Source organism: Lutra lutra, chromosome 9, assembly GCF_902655055.1.
Source record: "Lutra lutra chromosome 9, mLutLut1.2, whole genome shotgun sequence".
Classification (NCBI taxonomy): Eukaryota; Metazoa; Chordata; class Mammalia; order Carnivora; family Mustelidae; genus Lutra; species Lutra lutra.
In genome coordinates, this window is record NC_062286.1 from 123,285,365 (window position 1) to 123,307,139 (window position 21,775).

Consider the following 21,775-nt stretch of genomic DNA (forward strand, 5'->3'; position numbering starts at 1 on the left):
ATTTAACAATTTAATGACACCAACACTTGATCTTTGTGTCCAGGGTCCCATGAGCCTATTTGCATATTGACAAATATAATAAAATGCTCCTTTTCTCTCCTCAGCCATTACAACACAAGCTAGCATGGAGTTTCGACGGAAAGGGTCACAAATGTCCACAGACACCATGGTTTCCAATCCTATGTTTGATGCAAGTGAATTTCCTGATAACTATGAAGCAGGAAGAGCTGAGGCTTGTGGGACACTGTGTAGGATTTTTTGTAGCAAGAAGACTGGAGAAGAGATTCTGCCAGCTTATTTATCCAGGTCTTCGAATTTTTTTGTTTATTTTTCCATTTATATAGTTTTGATAGTGAAACTCTATTATAGCATGGCTTGGTAGGCTGAAGTGATAAGTAAATTTTGGTCTGAAATACTTTCAAATGTCTGTAAGTAATTGGAATTTTGGCTTGAAATTCTTGCATTTTACCTGCCTCATCAAATTTGGCAAAGATCCTTAAGATGCTTTTTATTTTAAATTATTATTTATTTAATCATATATGACTTTTCTTAATGATGGAGAGATTTGGAAGGATCACATTAATTAAATAGATTTTTGGCAGAATAGTAGGCACTACCGATGGTCCAGAAATGTTAGCTATAAATCCGGCCTCTGAGGAGCTTATTTTCTCGAATGAGCAAAGGCATGTACATAAGTAATAATGATCCATTGGTAATAGGAAGTTGGTAGGAGAAAGGCAGAGGTCAAGTGCTGTGGGCCTTCAGAAGAAGCAGCAGTACACACTTACCCCAGGGGTTCAGAAAAGAGTTACAGAGAATGGGGTGATTTTGCTGGACTTAAGAAGGATAGGTAGCATTTAGCATACATTAGCAGGTTGGGTATGGTCCTCTTACCCAAATAGGTGACTTCAGCTATCTTGGTAAATGGCTTTGCCAGCCAATTCAGTTGCTCAGGCCAGAAACTAGGAGTCATTTTAGACTCTTCTCCCTCTTCATCTTTAGATGGTAAACCATCTCCTGCCTTTCTGTTACTTAACCCGCTTTCTAATCTCCACTCTGTCCTCACCGCGACACTTTAGATCTTGTCACTTTTCTCCTAAATTAACTTGTACCAGCCTCCTATTTTTCTTGACTCTGTTTTTCCTTCCTGAGCTGATCATTCACATAGCTGCTAAAGTGATCAACAGACCATTCAGAGTCTGTACCTGTTGGGTTCTCAGGAATGACGAGTGCAGAGTCCTGTAGGCCTGAAACAAACTCATACATGCAGGCAGCTAATCAGGGATATCTTAATGGGTTCTTGGCTTTAAGTAACAGGAAACCCCTCAGTGTGATTTAAGCAAAATGGTAATGAGTTTTGAGAAACTGTGCTGTTTAATACATTTTAAGGTCAGGGATTAATGTTGTGGTTCCTTTATTTCAGCTCTTGCAGCAGGGCCTCACAAAGGGCAGGGATCAGACACTAGAAAGTGTTCAAGGAACAAAACAATTTTCTTCCTTTCTGTTTCTCTGTCTTCATGGTCTCCTAGAACTGCTTCATTCTTCTCTGCAGATTATTTTCTTATATTCAGTAGGCTTCTGAATTCCCAAATTCCATGGCTTTGGTCTAGATGACCAACTTCAGATACCTGGGAAGGAGGATCTGATTAATCAGGTGTCTTCCTGTGCTGTAGTCAACTACAGCTATGTGGGTGGGTCACACAGATGGCTGGAGCTCATCCCTTGTGGTGAGGGCATAGTCTCAGAAGGGAGACTGTGGGTTGGGGAGATACCCCGAAGAGTAAATAGCAATAAGGGAAAAGGCTGTGACCATGAGCTTTCTGTCTGGCCCCTAAGACCAACCAAAAGAGCAGATTTGTTACAGGGCAAGTGATGAACCTACTTATGAAACTGTTGAGTTTGAGATGCCTATAAAATATTAATCAACAAATATTTATCAAGTTCCTACTATGTGCCAGACACTGTGCATAGGAAGTACTGAAGTAATTAGTACAAATTATCAGTAATCAATAATTAGACATGACCTGCTTTCAAGTATCCAACACACTTTTGGTTAACAGGTCTGGAGCTCACTTGAGAGGCATAGGCTAGAGACTGATTTGATTATATTCAGGAGCTTAAAACCAGGTTAGTGCGAGAGAGAACCTAGAGTGCAGATTGATAGCCTGTTGGATACCAGGATAGGAGGCAGGAGGAGTAAGAGTGTCTGTTACAGAAAACAGCTACAGAGGTCACAGAAGGAAAAGAAGAGAAGCGAGTAAAGGGTTGAATGCTTTAAAAAAGGCAGAGTAAGTTAAGACTTAGACATACCTTCTGGATTTAGCAATTGAGAGTTTGTTGGCTATTTGCTGACATGGTTTCAACTGAATTCTAGGAGTAAAAGCTAGACTGCAGTGTTTTGAGTAGTGACCAGGAGGTGAGGAAATTGTTTCCGAACAGGTTTGTGGAGAAAAGTGCCTCACAGTAGTAGAAGAGTTGACCGATACAGTTGCTCTTGAATGATGGAAGATCAAATACGTAGTTGATTGGGGGTTAGGAGAGGAAGCTAAAAGAAGGTGGGCTCAGGTGTATTCCTGAAAGGAGTCTTACTCAGACTCACCTCCATGTCATGATAAATGCAGATTTCTTTCTTTCATTGTCCCCACAGAAATGATGGGGAAGGGGAAAAGACACAACACACACCTCTTTTTTTGTTTTTCTTCAGGAATTGGGAAATACTGCAAAATTTTACTGGCATGGAATTCAGTTCACTAATTCCTCTAGTTTACTGATAATTACTGCAGTCATTTGTTTTGGTGACTTCATATGCAGGCAGCTATAACTGAGTTGCAAGGCTTCACATTTCACGAGGGTGTAATAGACATGAATCTTTTTTCTCTTTTCATTAGGAAAGATAATTTGGTTCTTAGTATATTTGCTTTTGAATTGTTCTAACTCTAGTAATACCTTTTAAAGGATAGAAATAGTGAAGAGTAGAAATAGACTTTCAGATGACTGTGTAGAAAATATTAATAATTATGAAAACAGTTGACCAGCAGTTTATTTAAAATTTTTTTCTTGCTTTCCTAGATTTTACATGCTTTTAATTCAAGGTTTGCAGATAAATGATTATGTGTGCCATCCTGTCTTGGCCAGCGTTATTCTAAACTCCCCTCCTTTGTTCTGCTGTGACTTGAAAGGGATTGATGTTGTGGTTCCTTACTTTATTTCAGCTCTTGAAACCATTTTGCCTGACAGGTAAGCTCTCACTCTGTACTAGCATATCACTTGTGGGTTTGACTTGGTCTGTTTTTGTGCTTCCTCCCCAGTTTCCTAATTTATCCTATGCAGTTGTCTTCATAACTCAAGGGGACTCAGGTCACATTACGAGAGCATAGAACATCCAGACACACCTCATCCCTGAATTCATTTAGTTCTAATTTGTCTTGGGCATGTTGAATCCTTTTTAGCCTTGTCTAGAGAGCTAAGAACAAACCAGCCTGGAGGTCCTATTTGTATAGAGTAGATGAAACATTTGAAATCAATCAGTCAGGTTTTAGTTTTCTGTAACAGTTTAACATAGAAGTTCACACACACAGGCAGATTATAAACACAGTGGAAAGTAGTTACTTCACTCTTTATGAAACCAAACCCAGTGCTTATATTGTGAAAAACTGACATAATGTATATTTGGCAATAGCTAAAAACAAGCTTTGGTTTGGAAATACCAATAGCTATTTCTTGTTTGTTTGTTTGTTTGTTTGTTTTTGGCAGAGAGCTCTCAAAATTCAAAAGCTATGTAAATCCAACAGAATTGAGAAGATCTTCCATTAATATCCTCCTTTCTTTGTTGCCCCTCCCTCATCATTTTGGCACAGTCAGATCTGAGGTAATGTTTTACTGAAGTTTTTTATATTCTGTATTTTATTTTGTGAACTTAAGTCAAATTATATTTTAAAAATGGAACATGGGCTTTTTAAAACTTTTCTCAGATTATTTCAATCAAATTGACAAAGTTCATTTGTTTTTCTTCTGTCAGCCAGCCAGCCTGGCTTGGTCTACTGTTACAGGTGACAACAGCTAGTGAGAGCTAATAATAGCATGTGTTGTGTGAGTTAGTGCCAGACTTAGCACAGGGGCTACTACCAGTCAGATCGAAAGCCTTGCCTGTTAGCCTGGTCTCTGTCCACTGTAGGAGTTGCTACACGGGCATAGTGCACCACAGCAGTTGATGGTGAATATTGTTTGTTTCTTCCATAGGTGGTCCTGGAAGGAAAGTTTAGTAATGATGACAGCTCTTCATATGATAAACCAATAACTTTTTTGTCCCTGAAGTTGCGACTTGTGAATATACTAATAGGTGCCTTGCAAACAGAAACGGACCCCAACAACACTCAGATGATACTAGGTTTGTGTTCACACGGTTTTTTGTAAGAGAACCCATATGCTGTTGACCCCAGGCGTGCTTGGAAGGCAGGGGTCAGTGATGAAGCCTGAGCCCAATACAGCTGTATTTATTCTGAATCAGAGGCAGAATATGTTTGCTTTTGCATGTGCAAGAGTTTAAAGGGGTGAGATGAGGGAAGAGAAAAGCGTTACAGTTATCTTAGGGGGTCATTTTTGCTTAGTTTTATTTGTGCTATTTTTCTCTTTCCCTCTTGTCTTTCCTCTCTCCTCCTTTTCCCTTACTCCCTTCTTCCTTTTCCCTCTTCCTCCCCCCCACCCCTATATCTGCGTTTTCCTCTGCATCCTGCCCATTGTGTCCATGGGGAAGAATTTTGAGTCTGGTACAAATCTGGACGCTGTGTCAGAACCCTGCTGGGAGGAAACTGAAAAATAGCTGTTGCTGTGCTTCCTCCCTTTTTTCTTAATGTTCTCTATTGGTCTCCTGATCATACTGATTCTCTGTTTTATTTTTAGTTTTTAAAAAATTTTTTAAGATTTTATTTATTTATTTGTCAGAGAGAGAGAGAGAGGGCACAAGCAGGGTGAGCGGCAGGCAGAGAGAGAAGCAAACTCCCCATTGAGCAGGGAGCCCGGTGTGGACTCGATCCTAGTACTCTAGGATCATGACTTGAGCCAAAGGCAGACACTTAACTGACTGAGCCACAAAGGTGTGCCTGATTCTCTCTCTCTCTTTTTTTTTTTTTTAAGATTTTATTTATTTATTTGACAGAGATCACAGGTAGGCAGAGAGGCAGGCAGAGAGAGGAAGGGAAGCAGGCTCCCTGCCGAGCAGAGAGCCCGATGCGGGGCTCGATCCCAGGACCCCGGGATCATGACCCAAGCCGAAGGCAGAGGCCTCAACCCACTGAGCCACCCAGGCGCCCCTGATTCTCTCTTTTAAATGGCTCATCATTATGCTCACTGCCATATATTAAGCCATATATATTGTTTTTCAGCTTGATTACTACAATTGTCTCTTTCTGTACTTCTGACTTTTCATCAAAGCCAAGAGCATGGCCATAAGTACAGGTGCTCTGAGGACAGTACTAAAGAACTGAATTGTATGGCTTTCATCCTTGAGTAAATCTTATTGTAGAAAGACTATTCTCACAAAGTGTTAGGTAATAACAGAGGGAAGAGCTGATTGCTTGTCTTGTTCAGTGTCTTCACTGTTGAGAGAAGAAACCAACAGCAAGGAAGACCTTCATGGGGGGAAGTGGAGGTTAAATTTGATCTTGTAGGGCAGAATTTGAATAGGCAGAAATGACGTTAGGTTTTCATTTTAGGAGACGAAATGTCGTTGCCAAAGAATTGGTGGTGGTAGGAATAGTTGGACTGAGTGTTCTGGAAGTATGTATAGTATGTTATGCAGTGAGAAGGTGGAATAAATAGGGAAGAATAAATCCTTTCATTTTGAAAGAGTTGAAAGAACAGATTAAATCTTGCTATGAGGGGGCCTCCAAGTTGTGTTTTAGGTTATTGAAATAATGTATCACTTGAAATCAGATAATTTTCTACAGAGTTGTGTAGTTCTGCCTTACCCTTGCCCTGAAGAGCTCTGTATGTACGTTTCAAGGAAGAGTCACTTGTCAGCTCTTGCCATAGATTGGCAAAGTTGAGTCTGTCCTCTCTTTATTTATTGTGGACAAGAGTACTCCCACACTGAGATGAGAAGCAGTGTGCTAGGCTCATCATCTTATTTCTGTTCTAGCCTTTCTAGGGCTGTAAGTTCCTTGATAGTAAATATGCGCAGCTTGCCTTCAAAATATGCAACCAGGGGTAGCCCTCAACCGTGTGGCTTTAATCATTCTTAAAAAGCAGTCTGATCAAGGGCATGTGGGTGGCTCAGTTGGTTGAGCATCCAACTGATGATTTCCGCTCAGATCATGATTTCATAGGTTGTGGAATCAAGCCCCACATCTCGAGCCCCAGGCTCTGTGCCCTGCAGGGAGTCTGCTTGAGATTCTCCCTCTCCCTCTGCTCCTCCGCCCACACATGCCCTCTCCTTCTCTAGCTTACTTTCCCTCAAATAAATAAAATAAGTAAATAAATAAATAAATCTTTAAAAAAAAGGGGCAGTCTGATCAGAAAGATACAGCTGTGATTTTTGTTATTTTTCCTTTATTTCTAGAAGAACAGAATCAGTTTTTTAAACGTATTCCAGAATATTTTTCTTAGTTTGGGGGTACCGGGATGGCTCGGTCAGTTGGGCATCTGCCTTCGTCTCGGGTCATGATCCCGGGGTCCTGGGATCCAGTTCTGCATTGGGGTCTCTGCTTGATGGGGAACCTACTTCTTCCTCTCCCTCTGCCTGCTGCTCTGAATACTTGTGATCTCTCTCTCTCTGCCTCTGTGTCCAATGAATGAATAAAATCTTTAAAATATGTATATATATTTTTCTTAGTTTGTAATAGCCTTGAAATTGAGATGCTTACATCTGGTCTGAAATACCAGTTTAAAAATATCTGATAGTGGTCATATTTTTAGATAGTTAAATTTGACCTTCAAGTTTATTTTAGAAAATGTGGCTTTAAAACACATTTGATGATTGATGCGATGGCAGATCAGAATTAGGGCCTTTCTAAAGAGTGTCTTTTTCATACCAGTCAATAGATTTATTAGTAATTTTATGGACATTTCAAGAGTAGTCAGCTAAAATCATATTCTTATCTCTTTTGAGATATGTTAGCCATTTTAATATTCTTACCATATATTTAAATAAAATGCTTTTTTTTTCCTCTTACAGGGGCAATGTTAAATATTGTTCAAGATTCAGCACTTTTAGAAGCCATTGGTTGCCAAATGGAGATGGTAAGAAGCATACCACATGTTATCTGTCAGAATATCAGCATCTGATTAGATGTAAATTGCATTCCAAAATGTTTGTCCTTGTGATTTTTAAAGGCATTTGTTTCTAAATTCAGCTCATTGATTCAGAAGGATCATATTTTAAAATAAGTATTTTGAGGTTTTTTTACCTTTCAGTGTTTCCTTAGCCATTCATCAGGTCCTTGAGAGATTCTGCACGAGAGACATATCAGCCAAATGCAGTCTTTATTTCTGGACAGTCTCTACTTAAAACTCTTAACTTCTTTATTGTGCTGGTGAACTGGCTTGAATAATCTAAGAAAAGCCCCCTATTCTATAATTCTTCCTAGTAGATCTAATGCTGTCCAGAAACAAGCATTGAGCTTATTCTTTTCCATCTCATCAGCTCTTTGAGCTTCCCTAGACCAAAGTTTGAAGATCCCCCAAAGCACCAATATTTCCAAATTAAAAAAGCTTCCTAGAGACTCCCACTGCCCCTTGCTTCTGGCTTCAGAATAGGTGACCTCCCACCTGGAGTAGAGGCAGGAGAGTGGAGAAATAGAGTATTCTGGAATGAGCTGAATAGATACAGGATGGGTGATCAAATTATTATTAAGGAAATTATATTTGTATCCTAGTAGGTGGCTAATAATAATCAGCTGATCTGGATATAATGAATTTTGTTTATTGGGGGAAAAAATGAGAGAAACCTTTAACAGATAGCCCCTACATGTCTAGGCGTTAATCTTTATACTAACCATGATATCTTATTGTTTGTGTTCTATAATGTAACTACATTTGAAAGTTACTGTTGCTTATTTGTGTTGTATTTTTAATAAGCTTGTACTCCTGAAGTTTTGCTTAGGAGGAATTGGGTAATTCTTAAAGGACCCAGAGTCATTAGCTAGTGAAGTCAAGTGAAGATAGAAAAGGACTTCGGATGCCCCTTTGCAAAGAACACTGCGGAATGGACACCCATAATCATCACACCCTTCATACCCTTTAGTAGATGGTGTCTATGCAAAAACACCGTAGTAGTAGTTTTAATCCCTTGTCTGTTTTTATCTGTGTATCAGTTTGTGCTACTTCTCTGGCCCATTCCGTTTTATCAACATGGCTTTTAATGACTGACTTCTATCTGTAGTTGTCAATTTCGGGTGTAGTCCTCAAATATTTGATCCATTTTTACTTAACTAGGGTGGTGGAGAGAATAACCTGAAGAGTCATAGTCGCACTAATAGTGGTATTAGTTCAGCAAGTGGTGGAAGCACAGAGCCCACAACTCCTGACAGTGAAAGACCTGCTCAAGCTCTCCTAAGGGATTATGGTAAGCCATGTTTGTTTTTTTGAAATCCAAAGATTATTGAGTAATTTTTAATGCCCAGATATATAAAACAAAATCTTTTTAAACAAAATTTGAATGTTTGTGATTTTAATGTATTTAAGTATTATACTTAAATGTATAAATTAAGTATAATACTTAATAACCTAATACTTACTAGTCTAAAAGATGTTTTAAAAGGAAAAAAAAAATAAAAAATAAAAGGAAACAAATCTTGTAAAATTACCTCTATAGCTTTTAGTAACTAGATTTTGGGTTGTTTTTTAGATGTTATAAATGATTACAGTGGGTGGCAATTTATGGGTTCTGTTACCAGCTACTGGTTATACAGAGAAGTAGAATGTGCTCTGCCTCAGGCTTTAATGAGAGAGCCAGCACATCAATTATTGCAGTATGGTAAGTGGAGTGATAAAATGTACATTAGAACCCAGAGAAGAGAGTCTTTGTGTTTAAAAACTACACCCTACTATAACTGGTTAGATTTTTTAGTCACAAATTTTAAGCAAAGGTGAAGAAGCATTTGCTAGCAGAGCATCCTATTCAGTGATGTCCTTTACCTTGGCAATTACTTTATGGGTTCTGTGAATTTGTGGGTGCCTTTTCTTTTATACATAATTATTAATATCATGTTGAATCTCAGAGTGCTAGTCCAACATGACTGGAGTGAAATCTAGATCCTTAGATGTGAATTCAATTTTTTAATTACCTGGAGAATTCATGAGCCTAGGAGTCTAGGCATGTTTAAGTTTGCTTTCAGTATCCTTGAGCACGTCAAATACATTGGGTCATCGTGTGGTTATTCAGCAAATTTAAAAATTGCATTTATGAAGAAGTTATTTAAATTGTTATTCATTATGTTCATGGGTTTAAATATAGGTGAAAATTTGCTTTTCATGCTTTCTAAAACACTTCTAAAGAACTTTTTGAATTATTGTATGTGTTCTAATATAAATGTTTGAAGTGATTATTGTTTGTTTCAGCCTTTTGAACTGGTGTTAGTTCTGGTTGTAATGTCGTAAAGTAGTTTTTACTAAGAAATCCAGATTTGTGTTAGTGTCGCATGAATGTCTCTCTTTAATGATCATTCCTTTTTCTGTTGTCACTGCCCTCTTTCTGATAGGATCGACAGGTATAATGTCCCTAAAGCTTCCTTTATAAATTCAATTTAATTTGTCCTAATTTTTTATTAGCTAAGTAGTGATTACTTTTAAATGTAGAACTGGAGGCCAAATAAAAACATGGCAACTTGGTTATTTAATTCTTTTAGAAGTATTAAAGTAGCTTTAGAGAATTAAATGTCAAAATATGTTTGAGAAGGCATTGCATGTGACTTTTGATAGTTTAAACCCTGAAAATAATTTCAGCAGATGTTTTAGGGTATTCTTAGTGTCTGAGGAGATTCTAAAATGTGAATTCTCTTTTCTGTAAAATTCCAAGGATATAATTGATAGCGTTTTCATTGTTTTTTTTGAAAATGTGACTCTCTATGAGTTAATCAAGAAATTCTAAGATATATTGAACTGCCAAATCCTAGTGGATGTCTGTGTAAAAGTACCTGAGCTGGGAGCTAAAAGCTGCTTCAGTCCGGTGTGTGTGCCCTATGCACTGTTGTTCAGTCAGGCTTGATGCTCAGGCCCATGGGGTGGGGAGCATAGCACTGTGTGGGTGCCCGTCATGCTCACTGTGGCTGCTGTGGTCTGTGCCTGGTGGAATGCTGTGCTTCTTGTTACTAATGCTTAGTTGTTTTCCCTCCCTGTGGGATGTGGCATTGGGGTTATATCCTAGCTCTTAATACAGATTCAGCTGCTGGGCTCCTGATTCGCAGCATTCATCTTGTCACCCAAAGACTCAACTCCCAGTGGCGCCAAGACATGAGCATATCACTGGCAGCTCTAGAGCTCCTCTCTGGCCTGGCAAAGGTGAGGAAAACAGTCCTTTTATTTTAGCCCAGTAGCTGTGGACCATGAGTCCTTTCCCTGTATTGCTTTACTCCTTGATGTGGGTATTACACTGTTGCTCATACTCAAACATAGTTTTATCCAGAGTGCAAAAATGGGCCTCCAAGTGAAATTTTACAACGTGAACATTACTTTTTTAAATAGGTTCAAAGATTATGAATGATACTTTTGCTGTTAAGTTACAGGAAACATTTCAATACTTGCTATTTATTTGCATGTGATAATAGAATACCTGTTGGTTTTGTATTTGCTTATAATACCCTTACATTTTCAACATGACATTTTGTGTCATTGTAGGATCATCTGATTTTAATAAATGCACACAAAAATATGCATAAATCTCAAAATATTTATGCTGAATAGAAGCCAGGCCCCCAAAAAAGAATACATTTTTTTTTTTTTTTATAAAACTAAAAAATGCAGATTAACTTGTATTGACAGAGTGCATATCAGTAATAACCTAAGGAAGAGGCATAAAGGAAGTGGAAGAGGGGATGAGAAGGGTACATGAGGACATTTTGGGAGGTGATGGATAGGTCTACTGTTTTGATTTTGGTGATAGTTCACAAGTGTATACTTATGCCAAAATTTATGAAATTGTTCACTTTAAATAGTTTTAAATAGTTTAAATAGTTTCCTGTATGTTAATTATACCTCTGAGCAGTTACACAGAACTTTATAGCCCATAGAGCATCACTGCAGAGTTGGGTTAGGGGGCTTCAGAAATGTATACGCAGGGGCGCCTGGGTGGCTCAGTGGGTTAAGCCGCTGCCTTCGGCTCAGGTCATGATCTCAGGGTCCTGGGATCGAGCCCCGCATCGGGCTCTCTGCTCGGCAGGGAGCCTGCTTCCTCCTCTCTCTCTGCCTGCCTCTCTGCCTGCTTGTGATCTCTCTCTGTCAAATAAATAAATAAAATCTTTAAAGAAAAAAAAAAAAGAAATGTATACGCATCCCATTGTCAGCTATTCTTTTGATAGCTGGCAATGATGAATAGGTACACCCCAGGAATTTAGGTTTTTAGCCAATGAAAAAATATGCTAAAATGAAATAACTGTTTTATTTTATTTATTTATTTTTTAAAAGATTTTTATTTATTTATTTGACAGAGATCATAAGCAGGCAGAGAGGCAGGCAGAGACAGGAGAGGAAGCAGGGTCTCTGCTGAGCAGAGAGCCCGATGCGGGGCTCAATCCCAGGACCCTGGGATCATGACCTGAGCCGAAGGCAGAGGCTTTAACACACTGAGCCAGCATGCTTTCTGATTTTAAGAGTATTATATATCTGAAATATTCTGTTTCTCTGTATAAATATCTTATTTATTTTTAAGATTTATTTATTTATTTTAGAGCGTGGGAGGAAGGGCAAAGGGAGAGGGGGGAGAGAATCTCAAGGACACTCCACCCCCTAGCACAGAGCCCGACATGGGACTCGATCTCACAATCCTGAGATCATGACCCAAGCCAAAATCAAGAGACGGACACTCAACCGATTGAGCCACCCAGGTGCATTTGTGCAAATAATATTTTAAAAAGTGAGGCTTCCTGTGGTGTATCCCAGTGTCAGAAAGGTCAGGCTACAGTGTAGATAGTTTGAAATTAGTACAATGGTTCCTGGCTAACTGTGTTCCCCATATGAATATGCTCAGGTGAAGGTGATGGTTGACTCTGGAGACCGGAAGCGAGCCATCAGTTCCGTGTGCAGCTACATTGTGTACCAGTGTAGTCGGCCAGCTCCTCTTCACTCCCGGGATCTGCACTCCATGATAGTAGCAGCTTTTCAGTGTCTCTGTGTCTGGCTGACAGAGCACCCTGATATGCTTGATGAAAAGGTTAGATTACTAGATCTTAAAACAGGAAGGAGAAACAAAAATGTATGTTGGGAAGACGCCTCTTAAAAGAGAATATTTAAATACAATATTACATACTTTAAACTGAATATACTTGTTATATTTCGGTAGAACACTTATCCTTTTGAGCACAGCTCAAAAATTGTCATCATGCTTAATTAATTAATTTGGTTGCAAATTAATGCAATAGAGAACTTCTTTTGAAAGATAGAGCCTTCACTAATTTATCTGAACTATCAAGAAAATTCTTTCCTGAAAGGATGTGGTAGTTTCAAGGTGGCCAAAAGGCACTTTGGTCACTCCTTGCCAAACTTTGAAGGGCAGTTGGTAGCCAGGCCGAAAACCTAGAGCACAACTTACCATTAGTGGTTTGACTGTATATAAAAATTTCGTTTCACATATTTTCTACTTTCAAGTAGGCACAGATATCTAAGCTGGTTTCCCTTGCCATTGTTCCATTTAATATCTTCCTTATAGGGCGGCAGACAGTTATCAAGAATTCATAGTATAAATAAGAGTTATCAGGCCCATTGAGTATTTATGGAGAGCTTTATATCATTTTAAAATAATACTGTTGATTAAATCTTAGTTACTTTCATTATGGCTTCTAAAGTTATGGTACCAAAGAATCGCTTAAGAATGTCAGTAACTGATGAACTTCCCTTTGGATAATCTAATGTCTTAATGTCTTAAACCACCCCAGGTTTAACTGAATTCCTGTTCTCTTAAACTTGGGCTTTCGTGATTTTTGTAGTCTGTGGTAATTTTATAAGAATTACGATTGATAAGATTGAATTCAATTTATCATTATTATTTAACTCTGAGCATTCAAATACAGTACTTTAAAGAAAAATTAGGGGGCAAAGTTTATTATATTATTGTGAAATTAATGTACACCTATTAAAGTGAGAAGGAAACTGCAGCCCACCACTAAAACACGACTGTTGCATATTGCTGTAGTTCCTTATCTTCTCACAAAATAGGTGTATTGCAAAAACTGATTTGCCTTTCCTGCTTCTAGGACTGTCTTAAGGAGGTATTGGAGATTGTGGAACTGGGTATTTCAGGAAGTAAGTCCAAGAACAGTGAGCAAGAGGTCAAGTACAAAGGAGATAAGGAGCCAAATCCTGCGTCTATGAGGGTAAAGGATGCTGCAGAAGCCACCCTAACATGGTATGAAAGTGACTGCAAAGGGATTGCGCCTGGCAATTAGATGGGGTTAGCTATGATCCATGTTGTTTCCTCTCCTCCCCAGTTGTTCAGCATGAAGTGATGTAACCTACTAGGATGCTTTTTCTTTAGAAATAAAATGGAAAGGAAAAACTTATTTTGGGGACCAAAAGAAACCAGGAATGTGGGGCTGAGAGTTTGGGTCCTTGTTTTTCTGTGCTAATTGGCATTAACTGAAGTCGTATCACGTTAGAGTTAGGATCTTGGAGAGCCTTACTCTTCCTCTTCACTTTGGTGCCTGAGTGCAGAGATGGGATCTGCCTGAACTCCCTCTATTAAGTCCCCTGCTTCTTAGCTCAGTGGTGTGTGTATTCTGTTAAATTTATAGTACATATTAGAAGTGCATTCAGTCAAGATTTATGAGCTCCTTCTTATGAACTTGGTAATAGGATTGTAAAGATACATCAGGTTTGGTCACCACCCTAAAAGAGCTTCTTGTCCAATATGGAAGATGAGAGATGAGCACAAATAGCTATAATGTTAGGTGGAGAGTAAGTGCTGCAGGAAGAGAGGTGTAATAACATGCTTGACAGGGGAAAGGAATACTACTAGACAAGGGGAAATCAAAGATTTCTAGAGAAGATGACTTTGGACCTGACTTTTATAGGATGGGTGAAGTTTCATCAAGAGCTGGATTACAGAGTAGTTAAGGCAGCAAGAAGATTTCTATTCTAATCATTTTGGTGATGAAGGGATGGAGACAGGTTGGAACCTTAGCAAAGGTTAGAGATTCCTTAGCAGAGATTCCTGAGAGAGTTTGCATTTGGCTGGTAAGTGGGGAGAGTGGAAAGAGGGAAGGCAGGCATTTATGGATTGAAGGGAAGGGTTGAGTGGAGATCATTAGGTAGAATCACAATACAGATGGAAAGATGGGGCTTATGAAAGGGTAATTGTGGGTGAAGACACAGAAAACATAAAAGCAGGAAGGAGGATGTCCGGTCAGTCAGTATTGGCTCATCTTGGTCTTTAAGTGGCGGGCTAGACTGCTTGCAGATTTGTATCTAAATCAGCCCTTACCAGGATCCCAGAATCTTTTGAGTTCACTGGTCTATTTATCACTTGGGGCATGGACAGTAAAGTTGGATTTATTTCTCTTACTCATGGGCTTTGGTCATTCGGTACATTTTTAGAATCATGCATGCGTCAGTTCAGGCTTGCTTACTGCACTAGCTAGGCTTTCGGTGTGCTTCTGGGGGTTTGGCTAATAGTTGGAAAATCAGAAAAATGTGAATGCAATTGTTTAAACATGTACTTACACAGGCAGTGAGTACTAGAAATAATAAAAGTTGGGAGGGGTACCTGGATGGCTCAGTATCTAACTCTTGGGTTTTGTTTTTGAAGATTTTATTTATCTGAGAGAGAGAGTGTGCGTGAGCGGAGGAAGGACAGAGGAAGAAGCAGACTCCCCCCGAGCAGGGAGCCTGATGCGGCGCTTGATTCCAGGGCCCTGAGCCAAATGCAGACACTTAACTGACTGAGCCACTCAGGCGTCCTTCCGGCTCTTGGTTTTTGGCTCAGGTCATGTAAGATTGAGCCCGGAGTTGGGCTTTGCGGCCAGCGGAGAGTCTGCTCAATGATTAACTTCCTCTGCCCCTCCCCACACTCGTGCGCGCGCGTGTGCGTGCATGTCCTGCATGCACGCGCATGAGCACGTGCTCTCTCTCTTTCAAATAAATCCTTAAAAAAAGTTCAGAGAGAAGACCATCTGGGGGTGGGGTAGACTGAAAAGCTTTATAAAAGAAATGAGCTTTAATATGTGCCTGGAAGAGTAAGACGGATATAGAGAGAAAGGGGGAGAGCCCTTCTCACTGGGAACTCTGTATTATACAAAAGTTAAGTTGGCTTATCCTAGCCTGGGTGGGGCATTCCTGTGAGAATATGACGCTGTAAGAACTGGATATGTGCTCAGAATGAGTAGTGAGCCCTGGCTTCCAGGCAACCCAGCTGGTGGTTATCTAGGTGGTTCATCTGTTTTATCTGCAGCTGTCTTGTTTCTTCTGCCAACTCCACAAATGGTATCTCCAGTTACCAGTCCTGAAGAGGGCCCTGCAGAGTACCGTCATCATGAAACCCGTCCCAAATCACATCTCTTCCTCAAAATTACTGCTTTTTGTCTGCATCACTGCTGTTTTCCGGTTATGCAAACACAAACCTTTGTCTTTTTTGTCTGATTTATCTCTACTTTTTCTGTCATTCCCTATATGAAACCAGTGACTAAGTCAGTAGACTTTATTTTTAGAAGTATTTCCTCCATGCCCTCTAACCTCGGCATCCTGGTCTAGGCTCTTCTCACTTCTTGTCTAATTTCCCTGTTTTTAATCTCACCCTGTTCATCTTGCATTCCATTTTTTAATTCATCCTTAGGCACTGTTGTTTTTTTTTTCCTGCTGCTTAAGCGATTGAAAACTGAATAGATCTCTGTTTCCTGCCATGTTGTCTGAACTCCTTGTCTGGTTGTCAAGGCTCTCCTTATTCTGTCCCCACTCATACTGTCTAATCTTTCCCAGCATATCCCTTTTGCCGTAGAGGGACCTGACAGGCCATTTGTGGGCATGCTCATACCTGTCTCTGTGTGTTCCCTGGGTTCCATGACTTCTCTCTTTCCCTTGTGCTCACATCTTCCCCTGCTCAGTGTTCACATCACATCTGGCTACCTCCAGGGATGTTCCTTGGCTATTCTGCTTCTTTTTTTTTTTAAGATTTTTATTTATTTGACAGACAGATCACAAGTAGGCAGAGAGGCAGGCAGAGAGAGAGAGGAGGAGGAGGCAGGCTCCCTGCTGAGCAGAGATCCCGATGTGAGGCTCGATCCCAGGACCCTGGGATCATGACCTGAGCCAAAGGCAGAGGCTTTAACCACTGAGCCACCCAGGCGCCCCTATTCTGCTTCTTTTTTTTTTTTTTTTTTTTTTTTAAAGATTTTTATTTATTTATTTGGCAGAGAGAGAACACAAGTAGGCAGAGAGCAGGCAGAGAGAGAGGAGGAAGCAGGCTCCCTGCTGAGCAGAGAGCCCGATGCGGGGCTCGATCCCAGGACCCCGGGATCATGACCTGAGCCGAAGGCAGAGGCTTAAACCACTGAGCCACCCAGGCGCCCCCCCCTATTCTGCTTCTTAATGATAACTCTTTTCTGTGCCTCTGTGCTCATTCAGTCAGACCCAACTGCATAGTATGGAATTCTATACTGTCACGATCATATCTGGTTATATTTGATACATGCTAGTGTTGTCTCCCTAACTTGGGTAGAGGCGACATTTCTTCTTCAACACCTCTCACAATGCTAAGAATAGTAGCATCTTCTCCTTCATGTAATAATACAAATTCAGAGTTAGGACTCTTGGAACACCTTTCAGCAGCCCCTCTGCCTAAGCCACCTGTAAGACACGTATACCGAGTTATTTAGTCTCTAATTTTGGGATACTCTAACCCCCAGGGTTCCCATTTCATTTTTATTATTTGTTTGTTTGTTTGTTTTTTAAAGATTTTGTTTATTTATTTGACAGAGATCATAAGTAGGTAGAGAGACAGTCAGAGAGAGAGGAGGAAGCAGGCTTCCTGCTGAGCAGAGAGCCCGATGTGGGGCTTGGTCCCAGGACCCTCGGATCATGATCCGAGCCGAAGGCAGAGGCTTTAACCCACTGAGCCACCCAGGTTGCCCCTTCATTTTTATTGTTAAAATTTTGATGTTTACATTGAACTGAAATCTCTCCCACTTTAACTTCTACTCACTATTGGTTCTAATTCAAATTCTTGCTAGTGGAGTCCTCTTTCCAGGCAGTAACAATGTCTGACCATAGTGCTCATGAAGATAGTGATTTGTTTTTGTCAGTACGTTAAGCTATTTGTTATAAGAGAGCTTCAAGTACCTTTATCATCCTGGTCATTCTTCTCTCAGCAGTGTGGGTTTCACTACTTAGGTACCTCTTAAAGGCGCTGAGTATAATATTCTAGGTGAGTTGGATGATTTTTACGCTCTGTAGGATATTATATTTGGATTCAAATGTACTTTGAGGTTGCATTGGGTTTTGAGAACTTATAATTTGCATGAAGTAACTAAAATTAGAGTCTTTTTCACACATTTATCTTTTGTCTGTTTTTCTCATCGTGTACTTACTTGTTTGGGGTATTTGGATGTACAGAACTCTACATTTAAACTTAAGATCTCTTTATGTAAGATTTACCTCATTGTTTGGATCCCAACTCTTCCTCTGCAGTTCAACTTTTGGTCAACCGCAGATTTAATTAGCCTGCTATGTGTGTGTCCTAATCAAAGACACTGGTGTAAATTCTAAACAGAGGTAGACCCACAAAGCACACCCTCAGAGATTTCCATTCAGGTTGGCAGGGATTTTTCAATGTCATCTCCAAGGTTATCACCATACACTGTCAAATACTTGTATGTCTTGATTTCAGAGACCATGCTCTGGCCTTTCCAGTCTAGTCACTATCAGAAGAGAAAATGTTGTTAGGCTGGTGTGATTTGATCTCAGTAACCCATTTCCTTGCCAGCAGCCCATTTGATATTGTCTTAGAATCTTGCTTGGAACATGCCAACTCACATGGTCCATATACTTTGTGACATCTGTCTCTGTCCCATATTAGAAAACTGAAGTCACATTTTCCCATTTCTGCTTTGCTGGTATATCACCTGTTTTTCCACAAAACCTTAGGGGCTTGAACTCACCATCAGATTCTCCTGGTCTTTGAAATTTTTAGACCATCCTCCTCCTAGGAGGAGAGAAAATTTTGGATGGAAAACTTCTCGAGCAGCGTTGCCTTCCATTATCAGAGGTATTTGCATTCAGGCATTAGAATGAAGGAGAAAGGGAGAAGCCACTCAAGCTAAGGATTGAGATGATAAAAATGTGTTGGGGAGTGTTAGTTTTCCAAATGAAGTGCATATTGGGAAGGCCTTGTGGCACACTGGTAGTATGTTGGACTCCAAATGAGATGCATGTGAGGGGTCAGGTGATACTAGGACCACAAGGTAAAATCATTACAAGATACTTTCTGTGCTTCAGTTTCTTCATTATAAAATGGGAATAATAATAGTACTCACCTCAGAGGGTTGTTCTGATAGCTAAATAAAAGAATGTGTGTAAAGTGCTTCATGATAAGTGCCAGTTATTATTAATTTTTTATAGTTTTTAAAATTAGTTTTTAAAATTATGTTGTGTTAGTCACCATACAGTACATCATTAGTTTTTGATGTAGTGCTCCATGATTCATTGTTTGCGTGTAACACCCAGTGCTCCATGCAATCTGTGTCCTCCTTAATACCCACCACCGGGCCAACCCATCCCCTTACCCTTCTTCCCTCTAAAACCCGAAGTTTGATTCCTGGAGTCCCTAGTCATGGTTTGTCTCCCCCTCTGATTCCCCCCCCTTCATTTTTCCCTTCCTTCTTCTTATGTCCTCCATGCTATTCCTTATGTTCCACAAATAAGTGAAACCTTATGATAATTGTCTTTCTCTGTTTGACTTATTTCACTCAGCATAATCTCCTCCAGTTCCATTCATGTTGATGCAAATGTTGCGTGCCAGTTATTATTATTGTTAATTGAATGTATGCAGAAATCTCTATGGACATAAACATTTCTGAATGTTAAGTTTTATTTGGTTGAATTCTGGTTTACAAAACATTTTTTTCTTAAATATTCTTATTTAGTAATTATAGGCGTTTTGTAAATTGTACTATTAGTGCCTTCAGGCTTTTTTTTTTTTTTTTAAGATTTTATTTATTTATATGACAGACAGGGATCACAAGTAGGCAGAGAGGCAGGCAGCGGGAGAGGGGAAGCAGGCTCCCCGCTGAGCAGAGAGCCCGATGCAAGGCTTGATCCCAGGGGATTCTTGGGATCATGACCTGAGCTAAAGGCAGAGGCTTAACCCACTGAGCCACCCAGGTGCTCCAGTGCCTTCAGTCTTATCTGTAAAATTAGGATAATGTCTCCTCAGGGCCACACAGTGAGAAGGCAGCAAGCCCTGGTTCCTGGTTGCTTAAAAATCACTTATCACATCTGAGTCTGAATTTCCTCATCTGAAATACTGAAGTTTGGCTAGTCTTTGGGTCCTTTTCTAGGTCTAGAATACTTTAGCTAGCATAATCCTGACACCTGGAGCACTTAACATATTTTTAAAATATGTTTATCTTTGGGAGCTCCACAGTTTCAAAGTGTGATTAGTTGGGTTCTCTGGATAGCAGACTCTGAGAGAAATTTCCTTGCAAGAAGTTTATTGGAGGGTGCTCTTAGGATCAGCCTCTCTGTGGGAGTGAAGGAGGCAGGACTGAGCAGAGGGAAGCACTAAGCTGGGGCAGGTGCAACAAAGAGCTCTGGGGCTGGGATGGGACTTGATACCCCCACATCACCCTTTCTCTGACTATGAGCTGTCCCAGGACAAAGCAGTGAATTGGGGTGAGGTACTGCTTCTTGGCTGAGAACAAGTCCTAGAGAGGGATGCAGCTAGAAGCTGTGGCCACCATCTCTTTGCATCTGGGGAACAGGAGCTTTCAGTTTTGGAGGCAGGAATCTGGGGCACACACCATGACATCTGCCACAGGGAGTAAATCTGACTTGCAAAGTGGAAGCATGGCTGTGGTCACTTAAAATTCAAAGAGCCACATTGATGCATGAGGTAAACTTAAGATTTTGCTTTGGGGATTAACTGTTATCTTTTGCATTCTCCATAGTATTATGCAGTTGCTTGGAGCATTTCCTTCACCCAGTGGTCCTGCCTCTCCTTGTAGTCTGGTGAATGAGACCACTTTGATTAAATACTCCAGACTGCCAACCATAAACAAGCATAGTTTCCGGTACTTTGTCTTGGATAACAGTGTCATCCTGGCAATGCTGGAGCAACCTCTTGGAAATGAACAGAGTAAGTTTCAGCACTTTGGGCCTTTTCCACTGCTAAATCGACATGTTCGTCAGTACTACTCTCGGGCTGTTTCCAGGAATAGGGAAGGAAAAGGCTACAAATGCACACAATTCTGCATTTGTCAAAATGTCTCCTAGCTGTGTGATAATAGTAACTAAAAAAGAGAGGGTCAGAAAATAGAATACACATATTAAATAGAATCTCTTAGACGCTCTTTGTCTGTACCTGAATACCAGAAAGGAGCTCTGTAGTTCTATAAAAAGTTTATTTTAGTGGGGTATTTTCTCTTTTGTACTATGCATAAAAATTGTATTACTCTTCTTGAACTTTGGATCCTGCCCTTCTCCTCTTGTGGCCCTCACTCCCCGTTACTGTATTTTAGCTATCTGTGCCACCCAAACAGGTGGGAAATTTGAGGAGTCATCTTGGCCTGCTCCTTCCTGTTTCTCCCTACCATAATTGGTGTCCAAGTTTCTGCTTACCCAGTGACTCTTGCATCCTTTTTTCCTCTGCATCCCTCCCAATACATCCAAATTCAGGGCCTTATTATTTCTCACTGAGATTGTTATAGTTGCTTCCTATTGGTCTCATCCCCCCTCCTCTGGTTCCAAAATGTCTTATCCTTACCCCGGTCCTACTTACTGCCACCATTATAGTCTTCCTCAAGTATGGATCTCACCATGCCATGCCCTCCTGAAAACCCTTAAATGATTTTCCATTGACACAGCGTACACTTGTTCCCTCCTCAACTCCCCCCCTACCCTGCCCCACCGTAAGCCATCTCAAGGTATATGACTACCACTGCAACCCAGGCTACTCAGAGTACATTTTTTTTCCTGATGGCTATTGGAATCAGCCAGTATGTAAAGGAAGCATGTTCTCAGAGATATCCTTATTTCCGGGAAAGTGAAGGTTATAGAACCTATGGGCAGAGAGGGTCCAGGGAATCTCCCACTGTTCCTTCATTTACAGGTGAAGAAATGGAGGCTCAGAGAGGATATATATGACTTGGTCAGGGTTACTCAAGAATGTGAGGTGTGACTAGGACTAGTGTCCAAATTTTCTGAGCCTTATACTGTGCTTTTCTGTTGTCCCTGCCCCATAGGATTTTCTCAGTAATTAAAGACTTGTTAACCTTTACAGAGGTGAACAGGGTCTTACAGTCCCATGCAAATTCTGTTGAGACTATATGGGTAGGATCTCATGAATCCATAAAATGAAAATGAGACATTTCCCTACAGTTCAGAAATGAATGAATACCATCACAGGTTTCCCTTGTATGGAGGT

General features: G+C 40.2%; 1 protein-coding gene across 6 annotated transcripts in view; it reads left to right on the plus strand.

The window, feature by feature from the left end:
- Positions 1-21,775, plus strand: part of RALGAPB (Ral GTPase activating protein non-catalytic subunit beta) — an 83,152-nt gene that overhangs the window by 34,744 nt on the left and 26,633 nt on the right. For 4 of the 6 annotated variants that reach the window (XM_047744303.1, XM_047744308.1, XM_047744304.1 and 1 more), the window contains 10 exons: positions 105-306; positions 3,070-3,237; positions 3,754-3,868; positions 4,240-4,387; positions 7,172-7,236; positions 8,431-8,560; positions 10,361-10,494; positions 12,179-12,361; positions 13,401-13,552; positions 20,301-20,488. In XM_047744303.1, coding sequence (XP_047600259.1) covers positions 105-306; positions 3,070-3,237; positions 3,754-3,868; positions 4,240-4,387; positions 7,172-7,236; positions 8,431-8,560; positions 10,361-10,494; positions 12,179-12,361; positions 13,401-13,552; positions 20,301-20,488 — 1,485 coding nt within the window. The remainder of the gene's footprint in view (positions 1-104; positions 307-3,069; positions 3,238-3,753; positions 3,869-4,239; positions 4,388-7,171; positions 7,237-8,430; positions 8,561-10,360; positions 10,495-12,178; positions 12,362-13,400; positions 13,553-20,300; positions 20,489-21,775) is intronic. The other 2 variants (XM_047744307.1, XM_047744309.1) reach the window with 1 other exon arrangement.